Below are 17,660 nucleotides of genomic sequence, written 5' to 3'. Positions count from 1 at the left end.
CGCGGCTGATTGTCGGAGTCGGTGAAGACCTGACACCGCATTCGACATCATGTGAACCGGCTCACACCGGTAATATTACATAGTTCATTTCATCGTCTGCTTCTCTTTATTATCCACTGCAAGCCTTGCAGCTGCCTTGAGGCCTCTCCTTACTGGCGATCGACTCCGTCGACGTCAGAGACTACACCGAGAACGATATAGTGAATAGTCCCCTCATCGACGGCTGCAGCGACGACCGTGTGTGGTGTTATTGGTCCAATAGTCAGCCACTCCGTAGGCAAATCCGTGCCTACCTCTTGTACCATAATTAACTAGAGTGTTACCAGTACAGCCCTTGGAACGACCACATAACTCGTTTTCACCAGGTAATAGTGGGTTTAAATCTATCCTGAAGGCTTCGCTGCTCCAGCCTAACATCATTTTTGACAATCGAACAGCTTGATCTAAGTATCAGCTCGACTCTTCGCATCGTACTAAGTAATGTACGCCCACGCTCAGTCACGGCCAAACTCGTTCTATGCTGCGGATGATGCGGCAAACCAACCAGATTATCTCCCAGAGCCACCGCGCCGTCATCGCCAGCCCCGTGTTCAAGGCTCCCCGAACCATTACCAGTCCCCACAACAGCCAGTAGATCCAGACTATGATGACGATGACCAACCCTTGGGACTCGCAGGTCAATCACTTGATGCTGCGGATGAGTTTTATGGTGCCCAACAGAATAACGGCACAACCTTCCCACCTCAGCGGTCTCATTCTCAATCACAACTGTCCCAGGGTCCCCTTTTAGATCACTCTCACCTCCGCCCAGGCAACCAAGCCTCATTACTTTCTTATGAGCGTACCCTCGAGCTATATCGTGCAAATGCAAAGAAAACACAGGATCCAGACATCCAATTCGAATTCGCAGTATTCATGATTGATGCATCTAAATCTTTCCCCATCCCGGCTCCCACTCCCGGAAATGTAATGGAAATTGAAAAGGCAATCGAAAAGCGCGATAATCTTGTGCATGAAGCCACAAGCCTCCTCAAACGCCAAGCAGACCGGGGACATCCAGCATCACAATATTTCCTTGCAGACTGCTACGCCAATGGTCTAGGCACTTACAAGAGCAGGCAAGACTTTGATCGGGCTTACCCACTATTCGTACTCGCAGCAAAACACGGACATCCAGATGCCGCATATCGTGCAGGAACTTGCTGTGAGAATGGATGGGGTTGCAGGCGCGAATCTGCCAAGGCTCTCCAATTCTTCCGCAAAGCCGGGGCAGCACTTCACCCTGGCGCTATGTACCGTCTTGGTATTGCTGAACTTAATGGCGAGCTCGGACTCTCAAAACGGCCACGCGAGGGTGTCAAATGGCTGAAACGCTCTGCGGAGCACGCAACGGCCGAGTTCCCGCACGCCTTGCATGAGCTTGCCTTGCTGCACGAACGGGGGATAGACAACGTTGTGTTTGTTGACGTGGAGTATACCGTGGAACTACTCGCACAAGCGGCGGAACTCGGGTATGCTCCCAGCGCTTACCGGTTAGGGGAATGTTATGAGTATGGGAAGTTAGGTTGCCCCCAGGATCCAGCCTTGTCAATCCATTACTATGTGGGTTCCCTCACCGATTAGCGCGCCAAAGTTAATGTATCTGCGCAGAACATCGCAGCGCAGCAGAATCATCGTGATGCATGTTTCGCGCTCACAGCCTGGTACTTAGTCGGCTCACCCGGTGTGCTACCCCAATCCGACACAGAAGCATATCTCTGGGCACGCAAAGCAGCAGATGCTGGACTTGCAAAGGCGATGTACGCTGTCGGGTACTTCTTGGAAGTAGGGATTGGTACCCCGCCAGACCTCCCAGAGTGAGTGATCTTGTCTTGGTCCCGAATTCGATACCGATGTATACGTGCAGAGCGATGTCGTATTTCAAGAAAGCCGCAGAACTGGGTGATAAGCGTGCCCAACAACGGCTCAAGGGCCCACCTATCGGACAACAAGGCGGAGTCATGCGGGACGGATCCGATGCCAAGAATGCAGCCACCAACAAAGACTGCACAATCATGTAGACTTGCCTCATCTGCTTACAGCCTGTTTATTTCACGGGAATCTGCTTTAATGTCGATATGTACACAGACGATGGACTCGGAATAATACTGGACTGTTTAGTAGTTACATTTCATACTACCAGTCACATTGCCCATTTTTCTACTTAGTTTCATTTCATCTTGGTCTACCACCACGTCATTTTACCCTACTCTCATTAACCATGTCCCTGCGTTTATTTTGAGACCCATTTGCTCGACTTGCCTACGTAGATCGATACCCTTACTTACAGGTGTGGTAATCATCACGTATCACCAAATTGATCAGCTCGTTATGTAAATAAATACAACAAACCATCACCTTCAAGCAAGCTGGATATCCTTCCCAACATCGATTTCTACCAGCTCCTTGGGATAACATACGATGCCCCGCTGAGCACAATAAAATCAGCGTACCATAAGGCTCTTCTTGCTTCCCATCCAGACAAACGATCATTCTCATCTACTATACCACCCGTAGATGTCGACATCGCACTCCTCAAAGAAGCATATACCATCTTGTCGAATGCGTCCTCCCGCGTAGCCTATGATAATATTCTTCGAAATACTCGAGTAAAGACCTCCACTGGTCCGCGTCCTGCACAGGTTATCTCACTGGAAGATTTTGAGGAAGCAGAAGAGGGTGTATGGACACATTCTTGTAGATGTGGTGGAACATACAGGATCATTGAAGAGGACATGGATACGGGAAGACACCTCGTCGGTTGTGAGGGTTGTTCCGAGGTTGTGTGGGTAGGATATGAGCTCGTCAATGACGAGCATCACGCTACCGACGGCTAATCAAATCGCCAACATATGTTGTGCAGGTTGCGATTGTGCGGTATGGAGTCTGGACACCTTACATTTACTCGCTAATAATACTTAGGTTGTATTGTCAGCGTCACACAAGCTCAGTCAACCACTATGGCGTCCTCCCGCTCTTTCCACCATTTCTTCACCAGCACTTTCCTTAACTCGCGGCCGATTGCCATCGCGACTGGCCATGGCACGGCATTACCAATCTGTCTATGCATCTATGTTATTCGATCAGTGCGCAGTGGGAGGGGGGTTGTTCTAGCACACACCGTGATGACACGATCATATTCCGCATAGAACACAAACTTATCGGGAAAGCCTTGTGACCGAGCGAGTTCGCGCACCGTGACAATGCGTTTGCACTGCGCGATTCGTACTCATTTGGTTAGGTGCACTGTAGTGGAATCAACGACGCACGTAAGGGTTGAGCACACGAGATTGCTTTGCACTTGGATCAACGTTGGTGACAGTAGCTTGAAAATAACTGTTCTTGTTAACTCGTCCATAAAGACCTATACACCATAAGTCAAACGTCACGAATAACTCTTTATCGGGAGTAGAGTACCTGGTTTGAAACCCGTGCGTGCAATGGCTGAAGATGGATTTGCGAAGTGCCACTCCCAGAGATGCCCCGCCAGTTCTGAATTATCGTCAACATTGTAAAGTCCTGCAAAAAAGACACGTACCCCTATAGTCTGCACCCGCCCTCATCGGGATACTGACAACTCTACGCGAGTTAAAAACATCTACTGTGCGAGGACGTCACTTACCTCTCGACTTTGATGGCCTCGTAGGTCCGCGTATATTGTTGCAGATCTTGAGAAGGTTCTTCACGACACCACTTTTGGAATGCCGTCATTGGCTCATGCTCGTACTCTACATTCGCTCCAAAGTATCCGCACCAGGGGCGATCTTTCTTGCATTTCTTAGGTGGGATCGTCTGAGCGCGTTCCCGTTCTTCCCGTCGTTTGGCTGGATCCCTGGGTGGTCTCGGGTTTACCCTGTAACCAATAATGAGTGGACGTAGCACATGTTAGGATAATACGGCTGTACCAATCGAATCGAGGAAGGTCACTGATGGCATCGTCAATACTGACAAATTGGTGAGGCGCGTAGCCAGGCTGTGTCCAAATAGGTCTGATGTGGTGTCCAATTGGCAAATCGATTCCCAGCGCGTCCACCGTAGGGAAGGCATGCGTAGGTTGAGGGAGCTGAGGAAGGGGTTGACCGTGCTTTGCCGCGACCATAAAAAATCGCACACGTGTTTGAGGAGTACCGTAGTGACCAGCTTGTAGGATCCCATAGCGCACTTGGTAGCTGAGAAGTATGATACTAGACAGATATTTGATATTTGAGCGACACTTACTTCATGTCAGTCATCGCCCGGATCAAGAATTTCAATCCGCCCATGGCAATACCCCCTTTAACTCTATATGGCCCGGCTTGCCGTACCTTTAGACCGAACGACAGAAACCCACGCACGTTCTCAAAGAAGCAGTATTTTGGCTGCATAAAGTCAACCCATGATAGGACGTTGAGGATAAGGTTGCTCTTGCGGTCATTTGCCTTAACGTACATGTTCAGGCGCGAATGGGGCTGGCTAATGTGCAGCTTCAGTATGACCAAATAGAGTGTGAAAATACGCCATCACCGACCAGGGAAACCCAGCAATGATACAATCGATCTCCTCTGGTTTCGGAGGGGCGGGAATGTATGGCTCGTCTGTGATATCAGATTGTATTGTCTCCAATCGTTGAACGTTAAGATTGGTGTGTGATCTAATCGCTGCTGCGAGTACTAGATTGCTGCATTGGTTATACACCACCGTTTTAGGAGAGTTGGCTCTGTTAACTCCTTGTTAGTATCGCTGAAACGAGTAGCAAAATGCGCACTTCAAGGTCTTTGCGGCACTCGGGGAAATTTCGACCGCATGTGTAACTTCGATGCAGCCGGATTCCTCCAACCCCAACCCGAAAGCTCCAGCCCCGGCGAACGGGTCTAAAGCACGAAGGGGTTTTTGCTTCTTCAAAAATTCCTTGACTTTCTTCCATTCATCCAGGTTCTCTGCAGCGCAGTATCCGCAGACTAGGAGATCTTTAGGCAGAAGTTTGTGTTTGTGATCCCAGGAGGTCACATCGAGGCTTGGGAAGGAGTAGCAAGCATAGAAGTGATAAGGCGACGTTTCGAGCCATTCTTTGAGCTCTGGCACAGCTGCTCGCACGTAGACATGACACATTCCAATAATGCTTGAGATCGGAAAGTTCATTTTATCTCGTGTGACAAAGAGGTGGCGCTGGGGACCTGGGTTAAAGTGAAGTTCATACGTGAATCGTGTACACTCACCTCATCCTTGACCTCATTCTCAGGTCGAAGGCCCAACTTGTCAATCCTTCCAAACATTCTTAATCGAACCCAACCATCGTCATCTGACTTCTGAATATGAATACGGGTGATTTGACCGATATGACACAGTCCCTCCTGAGCCTTGATCATAACAATGTCACGAAGATGATATTTAGTGTCTTTCCATGCAAAGCCGCGGTGAATCTTGTGGGGAACGAGTGCTTCCTCTCCCTCGTCAACCATTAAGCACACAGGGCAGTGGTCGGACGGGAGCTCTTCCCGTTTGTGTTGCAGTCGTTCTTGTGGTATTTCAGTGAATGAGCCATCAAGGCTGTTATATATGAACCTTCAGGCAGAAATATCAGCGAGGTTCTCAAAAGTTGTGGAAGGTGCATGACTTGTAGAAAAAGTTATAAGGCCCAACGACAGGCATGTCTTTTGAAGGATTGACGAACTGGACCGGAACTTTTCCGACGATAAGGTCGAATTCGACAGTGCTGCATGTATTGGTCAGAAACAATTCTTGGGGATGTCCAAGCTGCTCCATAGCCGTTTTCGTGCTGTGCTCGAACCATTCGACATGAACATTTTCAAACTCGTCACTGATATACATAATTTTTCCGAACCTGAAGAAAGGGAGTCGGTGAGTGAAACGGATCAGTGCTAGGAGCATACCAAAAGTAGTCTGCCAGGGTTGCATATTTTGGTATATCTTCTGGGTCCGGCAATTCGGGAGGCCTCTTCTGGTCATCGTTCCCAATGGCAACAACAATGGTATCTCCAACCTACAAGCAATGTGAAGCTAGACACGATAGGAATTGACAATACCATACTGCATAATCATTGCCATCTATTGTGATGTACTTGAGCCAGCGTGAACCTGGATGAACGCGTTGTTCCACGGGACGGAATCGAATTTCCCTCCGCATAGATACTCGCTGCACAAATTCCGTTACCCTCTTCCGAAGGTCATCATACGGGATCCCAGGTTCAACACGAGGTTGTGGACCGACAACCACTAGCTGTTCTCTAAACCACCCGGTCGCTAACTTTGCAATTCGCGGGGTTACATGCGTCGCATTCTGATTTTCTGGACGAAGGACGGCGATATCTTTGCTTCCCCTGGTAGTAATCACTGCTGCTGGCGGAACTCGTAGCCGAGGACGTGGTTCAACGGATCTCAATATCAGAGGCGCAGGCTCTGTCAAAAGGTGTCGGATTATATTCGTGGCACGCAGTTGTTGAGAATTTTCTAGACCCTCGAGCGCATATCTCAGTTCAGCAACCTACGACACGTTGCAGTGAAATCTGGTAACAACCGAAAAAATTCTCACACTGTCCCAAAGATATTGCTCGCCAAGTCGAATATTGCCAATCTCTATGGTTGAAAAACTGGCCAGAAAGTCATGATATTGCATATCCGGTTCCCGTATGACGGACGACACAATCGCTTGAACGACACGGTGCGGTAGGAAGAATGCTCTGAACTCCCGTCGGTAATCCTTTGATGGAGCACCCAGACGATACCGAGCGTGGCCGGATTCAATGTACATTGGACTGTACACAATAGGCGTATATTATTGAGTAAATCCAAAAAAGAAGAGCACCTACTCTTCATCTTCGGTGTAGTCGATAGAATAACCGAGGATATTTGTGATGCGAATAAACTGGGGATCGTCGTCTTCAAGGTCGTCTTCCTGGCCCTCATCTTCATCGTTCTCTGGCACTGAAGTAACCTCACCTGCACCCTCAAACATATGATCATCATTCTCGCGGTGCTTATCGAGATAAGAAAGGGAAACCATGACCAGGTCACGAGTAGGGTCGAAAAACGCAAAGTTATGTAGGATCCGGGTAGGTTTCTGCCCATCGTCTAGCGCGCCTGGATCTTCGCCAACAATGAGAAGGTCTTCAGTCTCCAATAGTTCATTGTTTTCCGGTTGATAATATCTCGCTGGGACGGTGCATTGTAAGTCAATCAGATTTCAGCGGAAATGGATGCCAACACACGTGCTCGAGGACGTTCGTTCGTCTTCTGACGTTTTAAGCGCTGTAAGATGGAGAGGACAGTTACTATCAAACGTACGCTTTCGCGATCTCAACGAATCATGACACGCACTGAGTCATGATAGTCATCTGCGTCATCGCGCTGACGCCGGCGATTATTCCCCCCATCTGTACCACTCCCGGATTCATCTTGCACTTCACCTGGATATGTTATCTCGAACGCGGTCGGTCTACGACGAGGTGGCATCCTTGTCACGCTTTCGTGAGTCCGATACTCAGTCTGGTGTTTGCTGAAAGAAGCGGGCCGAGTTTGTAACAACTTGAAACCTAAAAAGGGGAACTCTTCCTAATACCGTCTACGTGACATACAAGTACTGTTCACGCACTGATAGGATGTAGCGGTCTTATCAGGAAGTCCTATTTCAGTTTACCTTGCAAACTTGCGAAAGTGGGTCTGCTCTAAACCAAGGTTGTTCTAGTAGTATATATTCAACAACCACACGAATGACTGCGGTTCATGTTCAAGGACCTACAACAATACTACCCGACTTGTGAGTAGTTCTATCTGTGGGTGTATTCGAAAAGATATTGATTGGTACATACAATCCTGCTTGCTCATTATGTAAAATTGAAGACATTACAAGTGATTGGTTCTGAAAGAGATAGTAGTAGTGAACGATTCGTGTCCGGAAAGCGAAGGCACTCCAAAACCTGTACTCCTTCAATGCAACAGTAACAAAAAGATATTGCGTATAAGGATCGCGTCAAAACAGACATCCGGCTGAAAACAATATGGGACTATGGGAAGATTCACTTTGCTGGTGTAGTTCCTGCTGGTGCGTCTGGTCCTGCTAGTGCACCTTCGGGTATACCGCTCGCTGATGTAGACGTGTCCCCAACCTGATGGAAATCTAGAAACGCACCGAAGATACCGTAAGCGCTGTGACAACTGAATGTGGCAGAAACCCTAACCCAGAATCTCGCTGTACATCATGACCTTCCACGTGTCAACAGGGAGGTCGGCATCATTGAAGCTCCAGTCGAATTTCTCAGAAGCTACGGGCTCATCGGTTGGATCATGATATGGTGCCACATATTCATGAGCAAGTGACTCCGCAGCATCTATGCGTTTCCGAGGGTCAAACACTAGCATCTTTTCTAGAAGATCCAAAGCTGTGGTGGAGCATTAGTACAAGTACGTCACCAGGAGCCAGAATGGTGCCATACCGTCCGCATCGGTGGTTCGGAGTTTTTGGCTGAAAGGCACGCGCTCGCGTTTGGGCAGACTTTGCACAAAGCGGAGAGTCTACAGCGATCGATCAATGTGAGAATGGGAATACCTAGCCCATAGCTTAGAGGTATCACCCACGTTTTCGCTTGCGATAGTTTCGATGACATCATCTGGAGGAGTGCCTAATAGTTCAGTAATGATGGAAAACTGATTGACATCTTGAAACGAAGGCACGACGTCAGAAGGTGAGAATGAAGGCGCGTAGACGCTCACGGTCTTTCCCGGGGAACAAGGGTTTTCCTTCGAGCATCTCAGCAAATATGCAACCTGTACTCCAAATGTCGACAGCAACATCGTACTTTTGCCAGGTTAACATAATTTCAGGGGCACGGTAATATCGCGTCGAGACATAGCCTGTCATTTGGGGGTCCTGGATACGGGCTAATCCGAAATCGCATATCTATAGAAGCGATGACATCATAAGTATGATGATGTGATGAACCTGACGAACCTTCAAGTCACAGTTCTCGTTGACAAGAATATTACTAGGTTTCTGTGGGCCTGTCTCAAAACTGATCACAGATGTAGACAGAACAAAAGACTCACGAGGTCTCGGTGCACGACGCCCGCGGAGTGAACATATTTTAGTCCACGCTAGATCAGATCAGACCGATGGACAAAGAGTTACAACATCATCACGTACCAGAATCTGATATAGGAAGTATTGGACAAACTGTTTCTCCAGAGGTCGCGACGTCAGTAGTCGATGAAGGTCGGTTCCAAGGAGTTCGGTAACGAAATACCTGTGATAATCAATCACTTTAAGGGTTTAGGGTTTGGAGCAGGGACATACAAATCTTCAAGTGGCGAGATGAACACATCACTAAGACTGATGATCTACACGTGTAGATAGTACATGTGTGAGCAGGCAATTCTATGTGGCGCGTCTGAGACGTACATTCTCGTGTTGTATGTGCTTGAGGAGCTTGAGCTCACGATATGTCCGCTTGCTCAAAACTGGGGTACTGAAGGGCTTCATAATCTTCTTGATGGCAACAGAAGACCCAGTGAGTTGATCCTTAGAAGAGCTAGACCGCCTATGAGTGCATGTGTCTATCTCAAACTTGCAACATACCAGACAAGGCCAAATGCCCCTACACATCTCGGTTAGTCTAGAGTTTGGACATCGAACAGATCGAGAGGATGGTTGATACTCACCCATTCCAACAGGCTGCAGATCGACATAGCGAGTAGTGACCTATGAAATCAGCAAATCGTGAATCAATTATTTTCAAGGACATACACAGGCAACACACCTCGAAAGAGGTGCCAAATATGCTTAGCTTGACAAAAGACATGGCACAGACTGGCTGGCGTAGGGTTGAACCGAGGTAGATGAAAAGATAAAAAGGGATTCGGCGGTCAGTAGAAAGGTTTACACAAGTGTGTTTGTTGACCCGATGAACGAGGAGGGAGAGAGAGATGTTAGATAGTGATGACAATGCTGACCACTGAATCTCAATCTAGGATATGATTGGATGTGGAACTGCTACTGCCAGGGGTCCCGTGACGCCCTAGGCTTCTAGAGCTCTCCAGAGTCTCGATTCCACGCTGCGGAGAATGACCTCCTCGGATCCTTCAGATCTTAGAAATATTTGGAGTCAAAAGTCAATGGATTTAATAATGCAAATAATGTGGATAGTGACTGGTGCAAGTGGTCAGTGACCGGGGGCTTCCAGGAATACAAGTAGCGATCAGAAAAGTTGAGATCGATCCGCTGAATTCGAAGCAATACACGAGGTGCAAAACGGCAGGAATCGGTCAGTTGCCAGGAATAGGTCGCACAGCTTGAACGCTAGTGGTTTTACGAAACCCCGTCGCGCGCCCGTCTGGCATGAGCTTGTTCTGACAACATCGATTCTCAGGCTCAGACCGAATTTGCCCGAGACAACCGTGACGATCATTTCATCCACCAAACTATCATGTCCTTCATCCGAGCAGCGACGCTCGCCCGTTCTGTGGTGAGCAATTATAAAATTGTCTTAGTCTTAGTCTCATGTGTGTGTATTAGGCAACGAGCAGCTGTAGACGTTATTCGACCGAAGCTGGTGCTAAAAAATCATCCAACCTCGGATTTTACCTTGGTGGCGCTGGTCTTGTAGGTCTCGGCACGTATGTGTACATGGGCTTTGGCAAAGGGGAGGCAGTAACTGCCAAGAAGGACCTGAAGAGTCCTCTTGACCCGTCAAAATTCATTGACCTCAAACTGAAAAAGGTGGAGCCTTGCAATCACAACACCTCTAAGTGAGACCTTAGGCTACCTTTTACGTACAACCCCACGCTCATATATGTCCCTCAGGTTTGTGCTTGAGCTCGAAAAGGGCGAGGCTTCGCTTCTTCCGATTGCTTCCTGTGTTTACATCGAAACTCCTGATTTCAAGGATGACAAGGGTCAACCTATGTGTCGCCCGTATACCCCCATTTCAGCGTCTGATTTGGAGGGAGAGCTCACTTTTATCATCAAAAAATATGAGACAGGCAAGGTCTCCAAACACATTCACTCTCTCAAGGCTGGGGACACTCTCAGAATTAAAGGTCCTCTGCCAAAATGGCCTTGGAAGAGTGATTATGGGTTTTTTTGATTACTTTAAGATGCCTGGATTCTAATTCTCTTTCAGTGAATGAGCTGGAAGAAGTCGGCCTCATTGGTGGTGGAAGTGGAATGTAAGGATGTCGGTCTTTATACTTACATTACTGACTTTACTCCGCAATCACAGTGCTCCACTCTACCAGATCCTACAACATGCTCTTGCGGACAAGACGAACAAGACGAAGTTCAAACTTTTGTACGCTAATGTTACTGAGCAAGATATCATGCTTCGCGAGGAGTTCGACGCCATGAAGAAAAAGTACCCCGAAACTTTCGATGTCGTATATGTCCTCGACAAGGGCGATACTAACTGGAAGGGTCCCACTGGATATATCAGCGCTGACCTCATTAAGCAGCACATTGCTCCATCATCACTGGGCGAGAAAGTGAAGGTCTTCATCTGCGGTATGCACAACACATTTGGAATGCGCCAATAACTAAATGCCCCATAGGTCCGCCTGGACAGGTTACCTCGATTGCAGGCGCAAAGAAAGGCAGGGAGCAGGGAGAACTAAATGGTGTTCTCAAGGAACTTGGTTACACCAAAGACCAGGTAAGTGACCGTGCTATCCAACAAGCTATCATTTCCTTGAAGTATTTCTTTGTCAGGTGTATAAATTATGAGCAGCAGATATCAAGTAGATCTATATAGAAGTCCTACGACGATCAAGTTTCGAAACCCGTTCTTGCAATCGAATGTAAGCTGAGGTATCGAAACCTTATTTCAATCACACTATTCCACCTTTCCCAACCAAATACGTGACATTTTAAACCCATCATCGTCAAGTGCGAGTCGCATGTACGCTGGCAGAATGTATTCCCCATGCACAGTAACCCGCCGCCTTCCTCGCTAATATTGCTCCGTACACCATAGTATTTCCAGCTGGCAAGTATCAGCATGAAACTGAGGGAATGAGTACGTATGAAGGTTTTACATTTATGCTCCCCCATCAAGTAATATTAATGAGGCGGTCGCTGCTTCCTTTTATCTTATATCTCTGCACATCCACATAAAGGTCGGGGGGTTGTATTACATAATCATACGCGTACTTGGTCTACTCGATTTCATCTCTCGTCACTGAGATCACAATTGGGCGTCAGAATCTGCATGATTCATATCTGAGCAACCAGTGCGAGTCTTGGTTAGCCCGCACAACGACAAAGCTTATCTTATCGTGTTATTCGTGCTGCAGGGCTTCTCCTTGACAAGTTGAATCTCGACATCTTTACCATCATATTCGGCGCACAACAGCATGGATAATAACAGCGGTAGCAGCAGCAATAACAAGCCCGTGCGTCACCAACCGACTCCCCCGGGGACAGTTCCTCCAGAAACCTTTTACGCGTCAGCCTCGAAATCGAACGCAGGGCTCACGCCTCCACCATTGCCACTGCGCCCGAAGGGCTCTGCAGGATCCGCTCACACAAAGGTCAACATCGAACCCCCGCCAACCTATGACACTGTATTTCGCGAGCCCCAGCTCGTTTCAGAGGATACAATCGGTACCGATCAAGTCCCTGCGCTCATCCCAGCCGACGACCATCATAACTGGCCGACTGTCGAGCACAAGTGGGGTGATGACTGGAACAAAAATGATGCTTGGAATGAACCGATGCCGTGGGACAATTCTTGGGCCGGCGGAACATCCCAAAAGGTCATGGATATTGATGCGCGGGACCAGGAGGAGGAGACGAACTGGTGGGATGCGGAACTGCGGGGAACGAGAAACCGCCCAGGGCCGGGAATGCTGCCGCCTTTCGTTACTGAACTGTTGCATAACGCTGAGCATTCATTGTTCTCGGTAAGCGTTACCGCACCTGACGTGAGGCCGGCTGGGGATGTATCCCCTTTCATTCCTCCAAGCCATGATGAAATCCTTCGCGCTGTTCCTCATGCCAATACATACTACTGCAGACGACACCATGGTTGGGTGTTCCTCCAGTGGAAAACATCCACCATTGTCCCTCCCTTTGCAAAATCATTCGACTTCAAAAAGCACCCACCCCTCCCTGACCAAGACCGCCGTAAACGCACCGGCTCTTGCACTGACGACTCTTTTGACAAGTCCAAGAAAACACATCACTTCCACTGCTACCCAAAGGCCGTCGATTCAGGCCAGCTCAATCCAGCATTCCACCGTGCCCCTTGGGAAGTTGCTGCGCAGAGAAAGCAAAAGCGTCGGAAAATCACTTCTGCTAATATCGATGACTATGCATTCAAGGAATCAGATGTCAAGATGAACGAAGACCTGCCCGAGGGACATGTAGAGGGCGAACTGCTTGATCTTTATGTCTGCTGTCAGTGCTCCGTCTATTGCATTGCATCAGAAGCCATGCCCGGCGTCATTGCCCTCAAATACTTGGAGGATTTCACGAAGTATAGATATGAACACCCTCCCATCGGGAGGCAGCCCGACGAGTCTGTTGTCAGTGGGTGGGAGACACTGATCTCGTACGCCCATCAATTCGCTCCGTGCGTGATGATATCTCATCTCTTTACAGAATTATCGAAAACAAATTATGGAAAGGCAAGAACGGTCAGCTCTCCATTTCCGGGAAGGCGTTCCAGAACAAGATCGGGTGGTCCCCAACTACGTCAGGAGCTTTCATTTTGTTGTTCAATGCAGCTTACGAATTCATTTGCAGGAGCTATATCTTCAAGCAACTTGGGTTCGAAGTCATCACACGCATCGAAGCTCCGGGCACACCTGAGGAGAGGACAGACGAATTTCTGTCACCCCCCAATACTGAACTCAGCAGTCCAGAAGGTCAGGAGGCACGTATGAAGCTGTTGCGTTTCTGGGTCGAGACGAATGCGTATCTAGTAGACTACGAACGTCGCTTCGGTAAGAGATACTGTTAGTTTCCTGTATCACTCACTCATGAAGCGCAGCATCTGCGCTTAAGTCCTATACGCCACACCCTTTGTACGTCAAAATTGACGGTGCCCGAGAGATGTACCAACAGGCGATCGGTGCACACCCTGATCAGAGTAAGGTTAAGTTTTGCTGTGTGGAAAGGCAGACCTGAGCTATTTGTACAGTCCCGAGATCGTCCTTGTCGTATCCGTTAGGTTCATTGGCGGAGTATATACCTCTACTGCAGACGTGGAAGACGTTAGGAATAACCCCTACAACATGTTCTCCGGGTAAGCAGTTGAACAGTCCGCTCGTTTAGATCTGCTCAGTATTAACGGTGCTTAGATATTCTCATCTTCGCCTATATGGCTCAATGCCGTTGCGACCCTGCCAATACAATACTCTACTTCACCCACTTCTACGCAATCGTCGCCGCAATCCAATCCCTCGGTAGCGTTCCGCCTCAGGAATTGCAGGCCATAGTTTTCGACGAACGCTCTCGTGGGCGATTCACGGAGGAGGACCTGCAAAAAGCTGCTGCAGTTCTTGGGTTTGGCAAGGACGGCACACTACGCTTGGAGCTTGAAGATGACATTGAAGACGACTTTCTTGCGGAAGCGTGGCGGACGGCCATCAAAAATGCCTGGCGTGACGCAAAGGACTGCGCACAGCTCCAACGTGATGCGAACGAGGCGTTTAGGATAATTGCACAATCGAGGGGCAGTAAGAGGCTTATGAAGCTGTTCTCTGAGTCGTCAAAGAACCAGATGGACCCTTCACGTGCATACTCGGTACTAGAGGTGTCCGCGGATGTGGACGATGAACTTGTGTTGACGGTGTTCATGATGCGGGTATGCGAGGCTCCGTGGCCTCATTTGCGGTTCTGATGAACATCAATAGGTCGAGGAGCAGCCCCATCAATCTGACAAGTGGCGCGAAGCGTTGAGAACAATTGCAGAAGTGAGGGACAGCAGCCGGCTGCGTCATTTCCTAGAGGAAGGCAAAGATCGTAAGTACCTGCCCAGGTTTTGATGTACTATTTAACCGAGGCGCTTCAGCTGGAGATATTGTGGCTTCAACGCGTGCTGATCTTCCAAGAGGCCTGAATCAACTTGGAAACACCTGTTATTTGAACTCGCTGCTCCAATACTTCTACACAATTAGGGAGCTTCGTGAAGCTGTCGCTTCCATGGCCAACATTGATGTGAAGGCCCTTGAAGACGAGAAGTACTCGGAGGACGACCTGAAACGGCATCGGGTTGGCGGGCGGCTAATTACGCGGCGCGAGATACTGCGATCGAAGAAATGTATGTCTGCCACCCACTCCTTTTATCCCAAGCTAAAACTATCATCAATGTAGTCGTCAGTCAGTTGGCCGATTTGTTTTGGCAGCTCCAATTCTGTGAGAACCAGGCTGTCACACCGACTATCGATCTTGCGAAGTTAGCACTCGTAACATCAAGAGACGAAGAGGAGGAGGAAGCTGACAGAGGCGGTACCGATTCCTCGAACGACACAGATGCAACGCTTGTTGAGGACGGGCTCATGCGGTCACCTGACTCAAATGGCTCGGTTCTCGGTAAGCGGCCACGCGACGAGCAACGCATGGATATGGATGTTGATACACCCACGTCTCCTATCACGGAAGAGAAGAATGGGTACGTCATGATATCCCAACCATCTCGTGGGTCCAAGTCTCCTCGCTTGCATGGGGAAAGCTCGTCAAGCACGATGCCACTGCCATCCCCGCTTCCAGATGTGGAGGTTGTGAACCATGAGAACCCGCAGGTTGAGGAGCAGAAGACGGCTCCTCCCTTACCTACACGCAAGCCTACTCAATCAGACTCGGTTATGATGTTTGGTGAGGCACACTATACTCCGAATGATGTTATATCTAAATACTTGGTTGTAGGAAAGCAACATGATGTCTCTGAATGCATGGACAATTGCATGTTCCAGATTGAGATCGCGCTTCTGAAATTCGATGGGCTGGGTGACTCAGACAATCAGAATAGTGTTGTGAAGAGGCGAGTACTTTTGAATTCCATCAGGCACATACATGAACCTGCAATTCGCCAGGCTATTCTATGGGAAACTGCGGCAAAGACTTACACCAGTCCCCGCCCAGCGGCATCCCAGAACTTCGGCACACGAGAAAGAAGACCTCTTCTCGCATCTTCCCGTGAATGTAGCCGATAGCGGCTTTGATATCTACGATGGCTTAAGCGGATACTTTGACGATGTCGTTGACTACGAAGGCGAGAAAGCTAGAATGGAGGTGACACTGGTCGATCTACCACCATTATTGCAGATCCAACTTCAAGTAAGTGGTTGTCCAGATAACTCAGCGATATATATTAAACAAGTGAATAGCGGGTGCAATTCAACAGAGAGACCCTCCAACCATACAAATCGCAAGCTTATGTCAAGTTTGGCGAGACGATATATATGGACCGGTTCCTTGATACCGCAGATCCAGGCAAGAGGGCTAGGTCAAAGGAGGTACAGGCGGAATTAAACATGCGACGTGAACGTCTGCGCTTGCTGACACATGATAAGGTAAGGCCCCTGTGTGTATTTCTTGTGAATTAACTGCATAGATTACCTTAGCACGCACCTTTCCCTGCATCGCTCAAAAACACGCTTGATTTCTTGTCAAAGCAAGAAACGCTTATCCTCCCGGATGTCGATGAAGAGCTCATTGCAAACATCAACGGCGAACAGGATATGATCGAGACTGAGATTGTCGAACTCAAGGACACGATATCGAAGCTGAAGGAAGAGCTGGAGAATATTTGGAAAGATGATACCTCGGTCGCATATGAGCTGACCTCCGTCTTCATACATCGTGGCTCATCACCCTCATTTGGACACTACTTCTTCTATTCAAGACATATACCGGAACAACCTGATAATTGGTTCAAGTACAATGACCATCAGGTTACGGAGGTGTCGAAAAACGAGGTCTTGGCTGACACCACAGGGTCTACTGCGAATCCGTACTTGGTAAGTGTGGACATGATGCCATTCCTGATGTGATACGACTAACTGCTTTCTAGCTTGTTTTCGCAAAGAAGGACCGGGACATTGTTCGTACTGTAAATCGTTTTGATCCGATGACTATAGAGGATATTGATACATGATCCGTAATATTGATATCCCATGATTCCTCTCATGCACTAGTTGTGTCCCTCTATTCCCCGGAGGATTTGAACACATAGCGCGATAGTGTATGCTCACTTACATGAAAGACATTTCAATTTTTCAATACCAAGTCATTTGTGGACTCGGCTATGACCTACAGCCCAAATCTCCTACAGACAGAGTGCATTTTTGAAGAGTCCGACGGTCAGGGACACCCTACAGCAGTTATAACAGTTGAAGACAGGACCTGACATGAGTATAGTACTCTGAGGACTGCGACCCCGTGCTTATCCAAGCTCTTCGCATGGGTCAAACAACATCTTTCTCGAGATTAAGTAGGCCCATCTGCAGAATGATTCAGAGACACGACTAATGACGACTTCGTCGTGTGTCATGACTGATGCTAGGCATATTTGAAGGACTTGCTGTGAGGTCGCTTGTGATGTCGCGGCACGTTGTGAACGACTGCGACAAGCAGTACAAAACGGTATCAAGCACAGGTATATGATCAATAAACTGTAGTGTTACTCACTGCA

General features: G+C 48.4%; 6 protein-coding genes across 6 annotated transcripts; 4 read left to right on the top strand and 2 right to left on the bottom strand.

Annotated features, from left to right (window-relative positions):
- The first annotated feature begins 73 nt into the window (after window positions 1-73).
- On the top strand, window positions 74-2,378 carry HD556DRAFT_1372926 (uncharacterized protein). The gene is made up of 5 exons (XM_041303001.1): window positions 74-273; window positions 327-365; window positions 438-1,602; window positions 1,651-1,856; window positions 1,907-2,378. The coding sequence occupies exons 3-5, from the start codon at window positions 481-483 to the stop codon at window positions 2,058-2,060; spliced, it is 1,482 nt and encodes a 493-aa protein (XP_041160276.1). The 5' UTR covers window positions 74-273; window positions 327-365; window positions 438-480; the 3' UTR covers window positions 2,061-2,378.
- Window positions 2,379-2,432: 54 nt separating this feature from the next.
- On the top strand, window positions 2,433-2,876 carry HD556DRAFT_1237498 (uncharacterized protein; the record flags this gene model as incomplete). The annotated part of the gene is made up of 1 exon (XM_041297901.1): window positions 2,433-2,876. A coding segment is annotated over one exon (444 nt), but the record flags the coding sequence as incomplete, so codon positions are not given.
- Window positions 2,877-2,986: 110 nt separating this feature from the next.
- On the bottom strand, window positions 2,987-7,488 carry HD556DRAFT_1443341 (S-adenosyl-L-methionine-dependent methyltransferase; the record flags this gene model as incomplete). The annotated part of the gene is made up of 18 exons (XM_041306592.1): window positions 2,987-3,109; window positions 3,161-3,253; window positions 3,309-3,403; window positions 3,457-3,531; window positions 3,578-3,618; window positions 3,662-3,892; window positions 3,945-4,208; window positions 4,258-4,491; window positions 4,547-4,735; window positions 4,784-5,184; window positions 5,235-5,580; window positions 5,633-5,860; window positions 5,910-6,019; window positions 6,068-6,520; window positions 6,569-6,791; window positions 6,846-7,188; window positions 7,245-7,284; window positions 7,354-7,488. 18 exons carry the CDS (start codon window positions 7,486-7,488, stop codon window positions 2,987-2,989), a joined length of 3,624 nt encoding a protein of 1,207 aa, XP_041160274.1.
- Window positions 7,489-7,589: 101 nt separating this feature from the next.
- On the bottom strand, window positions 7,590-10,250 carry HD556DRAFT_1372865 (mitogen activated protein kinase). Its single transcript, XM_041303000.1, has 13 exons — window positions 9,789-10,250; window positions 9,691-9,730; window positions 9,608-9,626; window positions 9,431-9,560; window positions 9,326-9,369; window positions 9,176-9,275; window positions 9,079-9,126; window positions 8,984-9,025; window positions 8,746-8,932; window positions 8,611-8,690; window positions 8,469-8,547; window positions 8,214-8,414; window positions 7,590-8,152 (listed from the first exon to the last, which is right to left on the bottom strand). Exons 1-13 carry the CDS (start codon window positions 9,828-9,830, stop codon window positions 8,052-8,054), a joined length of 1,113 nt encoding a protein of 370 aa, XP_041160273.1. The 5' UTR covers window positions 9,831-10,250; the 3' UTR covers window positions 7,590-8,051.
- HD556DRAFT_1372849 (uncharacterized protein) lies at window positions 10,251-12,167 on the top strand. The gene is made up of 7 exons (XM_041302999.1): window positions 10,251-10,493; window positions 10,544-10,776; window positions 10,832-11,094; window positions 11,151-11,196; window positions 11,250-11,527; window positions 11,575-11,675; window positions 11,732-12,167. The coding sequence occupies exons 1-7, from the start codon at window positions 10,455-10,457 to the stop codon at window positions 11,744-11,746; spliced, it is 975 nt and encodes a 324-aa protein (XP_041160272.1). The 5' UTR covers window positions 10,251-10,454; the 3' UTR covers window positions 11,747-12,167.
- A 3-nt stretch (window positions 12,168-12,170) lies between these two features.
- Window positions 12,171-17,346, top strand: HD556DRAFT_459392 (uncharacterized protein). The gene is made up of 13 exons (XM_041310664.1): window positions 12,171-13,574; window positions 13,625-13,717; window positions 13,769-13,968; window positions 14,016-14,114; window positions 14,166-14,270; window positions 14,326-14,831; window positions 14,881-14,989; window positions 15,039-15,287; window positions 15,341-15,841; window positions 15,893-16,007; window positions 16,060-16,303; window positions 16,354-16,539; window positions 16,591-17,346. The coding sequence occupies exons 1-13, from the start codon at window positions 12,376-12,378 to the stop codon at window positions 17,017-17,019; spliced, it is 4,035 nt and encodes a 1,344-aa protein (XP_041160271.1). The 5' UTR covers window positions 12,171-12,375; the 3' UTR covers window positions 17,020-17,346.
- The last annotated feature ends 314 nt before the right edge of the window (window positions 17,347-17,660 follow it).

Source organism: Suillus plorans (genome assembly GCF_016647745.1).
Source record: "Suillus plorans strain S12 chromosome Unknown HD556scaffold_28, whole genome shotgun sequence".
In the NCBI taxonomy this organism is placed as follows: domain Eukaryota; kingdom Fungi; phylum Basidiomycota; class Agaricomycetes; order Boletales; family Suillaceae; genus Suillus; species Suillus plorans.
This window is presented reverse-complemented; position numbering and strand designations above follow the sequence as displayed.